This window comes from Belonocnema kinseyi, chromosome 8 (genome assembly GCF_010883055.1).
Source record: "Belonocnema kinseyi isolate 2016_QV_RU_SX_M_011 chromosome 8, B_treatae_v1, whole genome shotgun sequence".
Lineage (NCBI taxonomy): Eukaryota > Metazoa > Arthropoda > Insecta > Hymenoptera > Cynipidae > Belonocnema > Belonocnema kinseyi.
Window position 1 is genome coordinate 65,015,639 of NC_046664.1, and position 11,548 is coordinate 65,027,186.

At 33.7% G+C, this 11,548-nt stretch overlaps 1 protein-coding gene across 2 annotated transcripts in view; it reads left to right on the forward strand.

Moving 5' to 3' along the window:
- LOC117177775 (receptor-type guanylate cyclase Gyc76C-like) overlaps positions 1–11,548 on the forward strand; it is a 245,150-nt gene that overhangs the window by 93,469 nt on the left and 140,133 nt on the right. For both annotated transcript variants that reach the window (XM_033368688.1, XM_033368687.1), the window contains exon 3: positions 8,033–8,472. In XM_033368688.1, coding sequence (XP_033224579.1) covers positions 8,074–8,472 — 399 coding nt within the window. In that variant the 5' untranslated portion in view covers positions 8,033–8,073. The remainder of the gene's footprint in view (positions 1–8,032; positions 8,473–11,548) is intronic.

Sequence of the window (11,548 nt, forward strand, 5' to 3'; positions counted from 1 at the left end):
GTCAGGCAGCCCTTACTGTTTATGTTTCTGTCCCCCCGAAATCAGTGAACTTTTTGAGTTTTGAAATCAATAGCATATCCAGTGACTATGTGACTACTATCGGCGAGAAAACTATAGGCTTAACAACTCAGTCAAAAAAAAATGCTAGCGCAACAAAAAAAGTCATTTAAAAGCTGAAAGTGCTTAGCAGACTGAAAAATGTAAAATAAAGTAAGGATTTTTGGGTACATTTGAGAACAGTCAAGTTTAGAGCATTATTTCTTATACAAGGGGCGATGGAAAAAAATTGAAAAAATTAATGAGTATGAGGAAAACTGTTGTGAACCAGTTGCAGTTGAGAAATTTAAAAAATAATAAGAATTGTTGCTTAAAAGCACAAAAATGTGCAACTATGTTATCTTCAGTTCTAATACAGATATTAAAGCGATTCAAACTGCAAACTGTAAGTAATAGGCTCTGCAGAGCCTATTACATTGCACATTTTTGTGCTTTTAAGCAACAATTCTTATTATTTTTTAAATTTCTCAACTGCAACTGGTTCATAACAGTTTTCCTCGTACTCATGAATTTTTTCAAATTTTTTCCATCGCCCCTTGTATAAGAAATAATGCTCTAAACTTGACTGTTCTTAAATGTACCCAAAAATCCTTACTTTTTTTTACATTTTTCAGTCTGCTAAGCACAACATTTTTTTTACATAAACTTCTTCAAGCCCATTAACGTACAACACTTTCAGTTTTTAAATGACTGTTTTTTTGTTGCGCTAGCATTTTTTTCTGAGTTGTTAAGCTTCAAAGGCAGATGCCTATAGTTTTCTCGCCGATAGTAGTAACATTTATATGAGTATTTACAAATAGCTATTCCATAAAGCAATATATAAAGTGCATTTAGATGTTTCAAACCTAACAACCGCGAGTTATTTCAAAACTCAAGGGCTTTGAAACTATTTATCAAAAATGAAGAAAAATATCCACAAAAGCAAGCCAGCACCGACAAGGAGGACGAGTAACAATCTTTGCCATTCTGTATCCAGAGAGAGACAGTTCCAACATTCCACCAACAAGGACTCAGAATCAGGAAGTTTCAGCCTTCTGTACAATCCATTCCAGCAGAAGAAGTTCTAGCCTTCCACAATCCTTTCCAGTAGGAAGTTCCAGCCTTCCACAATTTAATATCAGCGAAGGAAGTTTCAGCCCTCTACAATTTGTTCCAGTACGACGTTTCAGCCTTTTGTACAATCCTTCCAGCAAAGGAAGTTCTAGCCTTCAACAATCCGCTCTAGTAGGAAGTTCTAGCCTTTACAATTCGTTCCAGTAGGAAGTTCCAGCCTTCCACAATTAAGTGCCAGCAAGGGAAGTTTAAGCCTTCTACAATATCTTCAAGTAGGAGGGTTCAGCCTTCCACAATTACGTACCAGGAACTTTGAGCCTTCAACAATCCGTTCCAGTAAGAGGTTCCAGCCTTCCACAATCACGTACCAGCGAAGGAAGTTTCAGCCTTCTATAATTTCTGTCAGTAGGAAGTTTCAGCCTTCCGTACAGTCCGTTCCAAGCAGTGGTTCCAGTTCTAGTCACGAGTTTGGAAAAGCAACGAGAAAGTATGAAACATCATTTGACTAATTTTGAAACTCTTTTAACTCAATTGTCAATCAGTAACGAAACTTCAATATTATTTCTTGATTTACATGTGATATTAAAAATACACAATGATTTCGGGAATATGTTGACAAATTCAAAGTCAAATTAAATCTATGCCTTACAAGACAGAAATCACTACAAAATATCTTCTAAAAATGCCCGCGATACATCTGAGTATTTTTATACTTTCGGCTTTCACCGTCAGAAGATTGAATTTCATCTCAAGATTTTAATTCGATACTAAATAATTAGTCCATTAAAATTCAAAATTAAATGAATTCGCGCCTGGCATAAAATACAGAACTTTCAAACTCGAGTAAATGTTTTTATTATTTATAATTCCATCATATCCTATATTAAAATTTCAAACTGTCTATAACTACCTTTTAGGGTACCGTCGAACAATTTTCTTAAAAACATACATTTTGTACTCGGAGGCGTAGACGATCTCTCTCAAGCACTCAGTTTGTATACGCTTGTTCGCTTCCAGTTAAAACTGCATGGTGAAAAAGGCAACCTATTTCAAAAAATTTACATCTTAAATATCATTTCAAATATTGTCGTACGATTCGTTGCCGAAAATGTAGGAATCGATATTAAAGAGCGATTTGAAATATTCGAATTTTCACTTCGCTCGAGTTCAATTTCTTCACAATACGGAAAAGTACCTTCCTGTTCAAACTCTTTTTAATTATTGCTCTTAGTACCGTTTCATTACTGACGTATCTATATTGATTCTAGATCCGTACACGAACGATTAAAATTTTCAACTCAGTAGAATAGACAATCGGCCTACAAAAATCTTCTTCTGTTAGTTATCAACTTTTCGTCTGTCACCAAACAGCTATTACTTTAATTCCAACTAAAATTCAATAAATTTCTCATACAGAATAAAATTTCGACTAAATTATATTAAATTGAAAAATAACATATTTTGTTTCAAGGAACATTTGAGTAAAATGTCTTTCAGAGCATTTAACCCAAAATTTCCGAATTCAAAGGTTATAATTACAGCTTCTCTGGTTTTTCATACACCAGCAGCTATGAATATAATAATTGGCGAATTTTCTTATGACCTTTTATGCTCAAATCAACTCCGCCTGTTAGGATGAACTACTCTTGCAGGAAGCTGAGTGCTTTTGGATCATCACCAGGCGTTTCACAAACCCGTGATCCACGCAAAGAATTCCACTCTTTATTTTTTTACTATTTTATGACATTTCATGAGCCGCCGATTCTAGATAAATTGAAACCAGAACGGCCATCCAAAATGCGTTTCAAAACAAAAATTCCATTTGTTTAATGATAAAAATAATTTCACGATTAATCAGATAATAACTTCTAGAAATTTTATTCGTTCAAAAATAATGTGATAAAAATCTAAATTTCAAATCACATTTTGTTACGAGATTCTATGCTCAGGTGAATTCCATTTCAATATTATTATAATATTCTTACAATTTTATAATACCTCATTATTTTCCGATTCTGTATAAGTTTAAGCCAAAAAGGCCTTCAAACATAGTGATCTATATATTTGCAAAATTCCAATTTTAATGATAAAGTTATTTATTCGTAACACTTTCCAAAAATTCATTCACTCGATTGTTAGTTCGAGAAAAATCAGATTTCAATTCATATATTTTTAAATACATTAAAATATGTCTTCAAAAAAGAGTATCTTAATTCCATTCGTAAGGTAGATATTCTGGACCTTTTAGAACTTAAAATAATTTCAATTTAAAGATCTTTATAACAATTTTGAATCTCGGAACAATAAAAAAGAGGTTCAAAACTCTGTATTAAGAAAAAAGGTCATTTGGCACTTCATACCACAACTATAAGATTTTTATTGTCTATATTTTATATTACATTCTATTTTTTTCTCTGAAAATCAATATTTTGTCAAATTTTAGGAACAAATGACACGCGTTGTCACGAATTTATATGTATAGCACGTGTTATATATCTTTCTTCGTATATTTTCTATTCATTGTGTCCATTTCAAATCTTTAATTTCTATTTCAATTTCCATTTTAATTTCCAAGTCCCATTTCAAATTTCAAGTTTCATTAAAATTTTCCATTTCAATTTCCAAGTCCTACTTCAACTTTCAAGTCTCATTTCAATTTCCAAGTCCTATTTCAACTTTCAAGTCTCATTTCAATTTTCAAATTTCCATTTCAATTTTTAAGTGTCGTTGTATTAACTAAATTGTTATCTGCACTTGTTCTATGTATTCATGTAAATCGTCGCAATTTCGAGATTCGATGTTAGTTTAATTTTCAGTTTAGTTTGTCGTTATGCTGTTAATTTCGAATTTCTTTCCAGAATATTGTATGCATAGAAAGTCTAAACATCGACACTGAATTGTACGATTTGAACATTACTTTGTTACACGAATAACAATGTGTTTAATTTTAAGACTCCAGTGCCCTAGCCCTAGGCTTTACTACGGAATTTATGTAATTAAGTTTTTTTCATTGCACTTTGATAGTTCAAGGGATTCGGCATGTTCAGTCCTGAACAATCTTTATACTTCTAAGAATATAATAAGCAACGGAAAACTTATACTCTTCTTATGGTATTTCGAAGGAGAATGTTTCCATAGGGCTTTTATTATCAACAAAATTTCAGCCATTACAATTTTAAGATGATTGATTAACTTATGATAATTTTGCAAAATTTTGCCGATTTAATCCGTATATTTACACTTAGGTGTCTAATTTTTATGATCTTTTATAGTACTCTTTGGATAACCAGGCGAACCTGAGCCTCAGATACCGAGCTTCATCTTCGTGGGTTTCCCCCTATGTTTTCCACTTCGTGTCCTTCCGACTGCGATCGGATTTAAATGACCTCTTCTACGCGGGAACCGAAAGCAGGCATACGGAAATTTCCGAAAGTAACCGAATGCGGCTTCGTGCCAAATTTTCATGTGTGAGCAGATTTCCATTATCTCTCCTCAAGAGAACATCTCTCTCACAGCTGACCGATGCATATCGTTGCATCGAGCAACAGTCGCTCACTTGTCAAATAAACTTTTTAAATTTTTTATCTTAAATTTGTGCCGATTCTTTTATTAATTCCAAAAATTATAATTGACACCCAATAATTCGTATCCTAAAACGCGCGGAAAATATTATGTTCCAAATTAATAATAAAAATGAGAATATAATCCATCTAAAAAGAGAATCTACATGCCTTAAATTGAAATTGCACAATTTTAAACACTTCACAATTAAAAATTTTCGATATAAACATATGCCCGCTGTGCTGGCACATTCTTATTACATGCATTTTGGACGCGCCTGCGGCTCGCCCCCCACCCCCCGCGTTCGTGTTCGTACGTTTAGTGCGTACACTTTAACTCAATTTTTTGAAATATCATAAATATTGCAGCTTAAATTGAAAACTGTGATTTGAAATTCAGAGAAATTATTGTCATAAATAGAACTGCATTTTTGCCATTTCTTTTTAAAGAAGGTTCTCCAAGAACCTTCGGCATTGAAGATTTCATTGTTAATGCGACACTCTAGCTTAGCGCTCGATTATTAGGTTATAGATTCAGTTCTCTTTTAAAAATAAAACGGTGTAGACAAAACTGAAAGCATATCAAAAGTATGTATGTTTTTCAGTATAATGTTAATAAAAAAACAATAGTTTTTTTTTAATTTACTAAGTAAAGATTTTAAGCCGTAGGCTTTCATTCCTTTCGTTCAAACTTCAGTTCTAAGACAATTTTACTTTCATGAATTAATCTAGAACATTTTAATTTATGTACACTTGGAAAATTGCATGAAGGTAATTAGTAAATATGGTTAAAATCTACTAAAAATAGTTTCGAAATATATTTTATATCTAGTAGAAATTTAGACTGATATTTATTAATCTATTAAAGAATTTTTTTTCGCACTTAGAGAAAAACTTGTCTTGAAACATAAGCATCATCCGCTTAGCTATTTTGAACCACGTGAATATATTTTTACAAAATTAGTAATCTTTGGCCAAAGAAATTTTTTTTAATCGGTGGAATATATTTTTGCTAAAAATGTTTAAAAATTTGATGTGGGGAAATAGTTTTCTGAGCCTTTAAAATATTTTCCTGACTTCAAAATATATTTCCTTCCATCAATTCAGATTTCCTTGTTTCAAAGAAATATTCATTCCCATTAATGGCACATTCATTTGGAACAATCAGTCATTTAGTTTAAAATGTATTCTTTCTTTATTTAATATTTTTTTCATTCAAAGAAATATTCCCCTCTAATCAATTGATCGTACTTTTGAATCGGACAATGTTAACTTCATCCTATTAATATTTCTTTGAAAAAAACAGGAGTCGCACTTACTTCAGCACTTATATTCACAAAATACGTGATACGTTCAGGGTGGGAGGGGAGTCTACCGAAGTATCATTCTCCATGTTAAGTCCAATGTAAAAAGTGCCACTTAGGGAGGGAGGGGCTCAAAAGTTCCTGAAAAATGTACCACGTATTTTGTGAATGGTCCCTATGCTAACTTTCGCCTAAAAATGTAATATTCTAGAAATTATACTGTAAAAACTAGAGATCTTTTTTTCACATAATCATTTTTTGCGTGTCCTGTTTTTGAATAGCGTAAATTCATGCTTTTATTTTCAATGTAATACAAATGAATCTGGGTTGCCTCCAGTGGTCTCATTTTAGTACCATTCCAGACTGTTTTTTCTAAGTCTTATTATAATACCTGAAATTCACCCTCAAATAATACTTGTGATGTGCAACGAAAGTTTTCTATAAAGGTTATTTTGTTATGCCAATTTCCCTGAAAATATTTACAATGGCAAATGCGACTTACTATTTTTTCCGTTGGACAGCAGACTTTTTGTACAGTGTATCAAAAGGTTCACGTTCAAGGGATTATTATACTTAAAATTATACTTCTCAGAATTTGATTACATTATGTACTCGGTGGGAAGTTGAAAGTTTCATAGAATAACTAGAATAGTTAGATAGTGAAATTTATAAATAACGGTATAGAGATGACTGATTACTTCATGAATCAGCTAGAAATCTTAGTCTAACTCTAGGTTGTTGCACAGTCGGCTATCACTTAATGAAATGTCTAATAATTACACTATGTAAATATGACATTCGTATTGCTGTACATAGATTTATATAGTACAAGTGTTATACATTTACATATATCCATCTAAGAGTGCAAACTGTAATACAAACCAAAACAAGAAAAGATTGGTAAAAATCACTAGATAGATTGAGATTTTCACAAAACCCAAGTGAATCGTCATCATCAGTCGCAAAGGCGTTAATTGCAGCTTAGTTGTTCGAGCGTTTAAGGCGTCTTTTCTGAGTCGCAGATCTTTAATGTTCACCGAGTTTAATAATAACCTCATAATTGAGTCCGTTCGCAATAATTGATATAGACTACTTATACAGAATGTATGGGTGCAACAGAAAGTGTCGAAGAACCGTGTAAAGTAGTACTTTTAGCAAAGAAAATCTCATTATAGTCTCTGGCATATGGCCTATTTAGTTGATAAAAAACCAGAAAAGAAAAACTATAAATGTCTAAATCAAATTGCGATATCATGTGTAATTTCCCAGGAGTCAGACCAAGATCTAAATGCAAAGAACTTATTAAAATGAGGTGATATTCTAATGAATAAAACAAAACTTTTGTAAAATTCCCCAATATGTTCTGGCTGTAAGAATACATTTATCATTCAAGTGGAACAATTAAACACACTGTTGCAGAATGTTTACCATCTCACTGATGAGTTACATTCAGCCGTGATCAATGTCTTAGAATTGATGCAAATTTCTGTCTTCAGCACGATATCCACAATTCCAGGTACCGCGACTTCAGGGCATCCTAATAGTGGTCATTTAGCAGGAAAGTGAGGTCAGAATTTTCCCATTACGCCTCGTAATATGTGAGTTCGCTCTCATCAACGGACAGTGCGGAAAGCAGCTTTATTGTAACAGTCATTAGGTCCGTCTCATATACACTCCTTACTTCATTACATAATTGCAACAGGTGTGCCATCGACCACGTGTTGTGACCGCATGCGCGGTATCATTTTTAGAACAATGATACACTCCAGATAGGTGTTGCGAAAGGTCTCGCTCATTGAATATACCTATTTTCCTCATGAATCAAACCACAGATCGTAAGCATACGGAAATACTTAATAAAGTTGTACCTGGAACGAGAAGAAGTTGTTCTAAGGTCGATATATTGCAATGCGACCAGATTAAAGGATAGGTACGATTTATGAAAACTTTTGTAAGCCTGGCAAATTTAACAAAAATTGTTGAAAGTTGAGGTTATAGAATCGATCCCTTCTTTAAGTTAATTTTAAATAATCTTTTGTGATTTTGTTTTTTTTTCAGGTGAGCGGGAAGGGAGGCGCTGACCGGTGGCGGCGGCGGCCATGCGCCCAGGCCCGCCAATCACGAGCCGCCGCAGGCCTCCCCGTCGCCAGCAGCTACCGCATCGTCTCCATAGGCCGCAGTCCAAAGTGAAACAGAATAAACGGTCAATCTCCAACTTTCAGACGTTTTTTCTGTTGTTCCTGTTGGCCTCAAATCCAATTCTTGCCCTGGCAGATCCACCGCCTGCCACTGCACTTCCTGGTCTCGTACCCAACGATCAACTTCACCGGAAGTGCCTATCGCCGGAGGAGGACCAGCGACAAAGCTTACCGATCTCGGAGAGGGCGCTACAGAAACCGCAGAACCTCACTATCGGTTACCTAACGGCCATCAAGGGCGTCATGAAAGATCGACAGGGCCTTGCCATCTCTGGTGCACTTTCCATGGCACTCGACGAGGTATGCTAAATTTACTTACCTATCTGATGATAATTCAGATCACTGCCATAGTATAATATTCGTAACCTAGAATTATAAAACACCTAGCAATATGATTGAAGTCTGTAGAAAAAGAATAAATATCGATATTTCCAGCAGCTTAATCGGTAGACCATACGACCACCAATTGGAAGACCTGTGTTCGATTCCCAACGGAGCGAAAAAGTATATATTTCACACGAAAAGTTAAAAAATATCGAATTTATTTATGTACACTTCACATATGACTACTTCTGTCTCCCTTCCTGTCCGTCCCTTGGCGGCCTAAATGCTCAGATAGTCAGTGCTGTAACAGAAGTTGTTTACGTTGCGCTACACATGGCACTGCTGTGCCATACTATGCTGGGTTCAGAAACTGTATGTAAGGCGGAGCATCCGATTCTGGGTCAACCAGGCCCGAGATCGGCCCAGAATTTGGGAGATGAATGTATATTTCTTTTTAAAATCCAAACAGATGAGGCTTATAACGTTCACGTAAAAAGTAATCACAAGTTTTGCTCAAAAAAATTTGAGCTATGTGGCTACAAAGAACAAATTAGACAACAGTTGTTCGCCTAAAAAGATCTATAAATTTATTATTAATCATTTTTTGATAGTAAGAGTAGATTTTCTTTTAATCGTAAACACAAGATTAAAAATTAAAAAATTAACTTTTTGGAAAAAGCACAGAAAAGAGAAAAGCGGGTATAGGCTCCTATATGAGACCCTATAAAGTTTCCTGTATTAGACCCTATGCAGATGCGCAGTAGTTTTTATTTAATCGTAAAAAACATTTTTTTAAATGATAAAAACAAGGAAATAAGAATTAGTATGATTCAATTTTTATGCACACGGAGAAAAATAGATGTTAGCACAGACTATCTAGATATTAATAGGTAATATCTTAGCGATTTAACTATGGGGCAGAAATCTAGACACTGAAGTAGAGCATCCGTAGATATTAAAAAGAAGATTTTAACTGGCAATATCCAAGATATTAAAGAGCAGAATCTAAGATATTCAAGAATTATTTTTTAATTGTGCAAAAATTACCTGTAAAGTATGCCTTTTTCTGTAAAATGCAAAAGAATGTTAATATCGTAGTCCTCTGTTTTGAAAATGCGAATCCTCAATCATTCGCCTTTTTGAATAATTATGCGATTGTTGTGTTAAACAGATAACGCACTTTTCAATGCTAATATGAAGGATGCCTGTAGCTGAGTCCTCATTTTCTTGAGAAAATTATAACATATCCAAAAACATTTAATCCATTTTGCACCAAAACTTATAGTGCAATAGATATCTGAAAACCCACAATACACACGATTAAAGCTCAAGATAAATACATAATCTTTTGTCATAATGGCGTGGCGACTTTTGTCGCTACGCCACACGTCAGCGACCTTGCTCCGATAAAATTTAGCTTTTTTAGTATCTTAGATAATAACTGTTAATATCACATATTTTATACTTTCAATATAAACAGATATTGTCTTTTAATATTTTGTATGTTGAATACACGATATTAGATAGTATGCCGTAATATCTATATATTATGGTTAAATATCAAAGTTTTTAATATCTGCTTATCAATATCTATTTTTCTCCGTGCATATTATGAATTGTAATGATATACATTTATTGAAATGATACATGTTTCAGAGCAGCTTAGAATACAATTTAAAGCAAAATAAGAAACAAATACAAAAATAATCATGATAAATACAATTTGTTTTTTATTTTGCAATTTTTTAATAAGTTATCCCTGGCAGATATGGCATAGTGCCCACATCGATATTACAATGTTGTAATGCCAGCTTCCGGAACCTAAAAAAGTATTATAATTGATATAAAAGTGTTGTGTATAATGTAGAAAAGTTGACATGTTAGAAAAAATCGAGTGCGAAGCACGAGATACGTGATGAGAATAAGAGCTTTAATAAAAGAGAGTCAAAATCACAAAATTACGGTTGTCGGTCCGTTCACCTTTGATTTTAAAAGGTCTGTGTCCGAATGCGGAAGCAAGGACTAAGCGCGGAGTGCGATTGTCATCAGTCACGTGCCGTAGGTGCGCTCAAACTTTCGAGCTAAGCTTTTTTAACGAAAGAGAATTCACAAGCACAACATTACAGTGGTGGATGCTTTGAGTCTTAATTTTTAAATGTTTGCGCAAGAACGTGCGAAAATATAAAGACCGAGCGCCTAGCGCGAGGTAAATACATAATCGAGCGCGAAGCGCGAGAACCAACAGTCGCGCGCCCTAGGCGCGCTCAAACTCGCGAGCCGCTTGATCAGAATTTGCCCGCATACCGGGCACATTTTTTGATTCTAAGATTCTTTGATTGATTTTTCTGGAAAAGCCAGTTTTTTTTACTTTAATTAAAAATCTAGGTATGGTCTTTAAAAATTAAAATCCGAAAATGTTTTTGAAAACTTCCAAGGGCCTCCCCACTCCCGACGAATTAAGTTTATGTGCCCTACTTCGATCCGGCAGCTTAATTATTTTATTGTCATAATTTCAATATCTTTTTTTCTTGGAATGCATGAAAATTTTTTTTCACGCTAAAGGGTAACGATTACACGATTTCATTCTAAATCCGAAAAAAGAAATTCCCTTGTTTTTATTTGATTTTAACAGTTGCCGCCGTTTTTTACTTGAAGTTTCCCATGTTAAATGCATGAGGAATCATGGGTAATTATTTTTGATTTATTTAAACAAATGAAATTTGTTTCAATAATTTTTGTTCGAAAATTCGTTTTTTCCCTAAAAATTATTACTATTGGTCTAGTGGAATATTGATTCACATTGGTTCATTAATTCTTAAATATTTGAACAAATGAAATTTGTTTAAATAATTTTTTTGAATTCTTCTTTTGCGTTTTGTTGAAAACTATTAATATTTTTTAATGGAATATTTATCAACATTGTTTGATTCATATAAATTAGAAAATTTAAATTATTATTATTTATTATTATTACACCATTAAGCCATTTCCCTTTCGGGGTAGGCGTGACTCACTCGGCAGGGGAAAGGAGTAGTGTGTGGATGGGATAGAG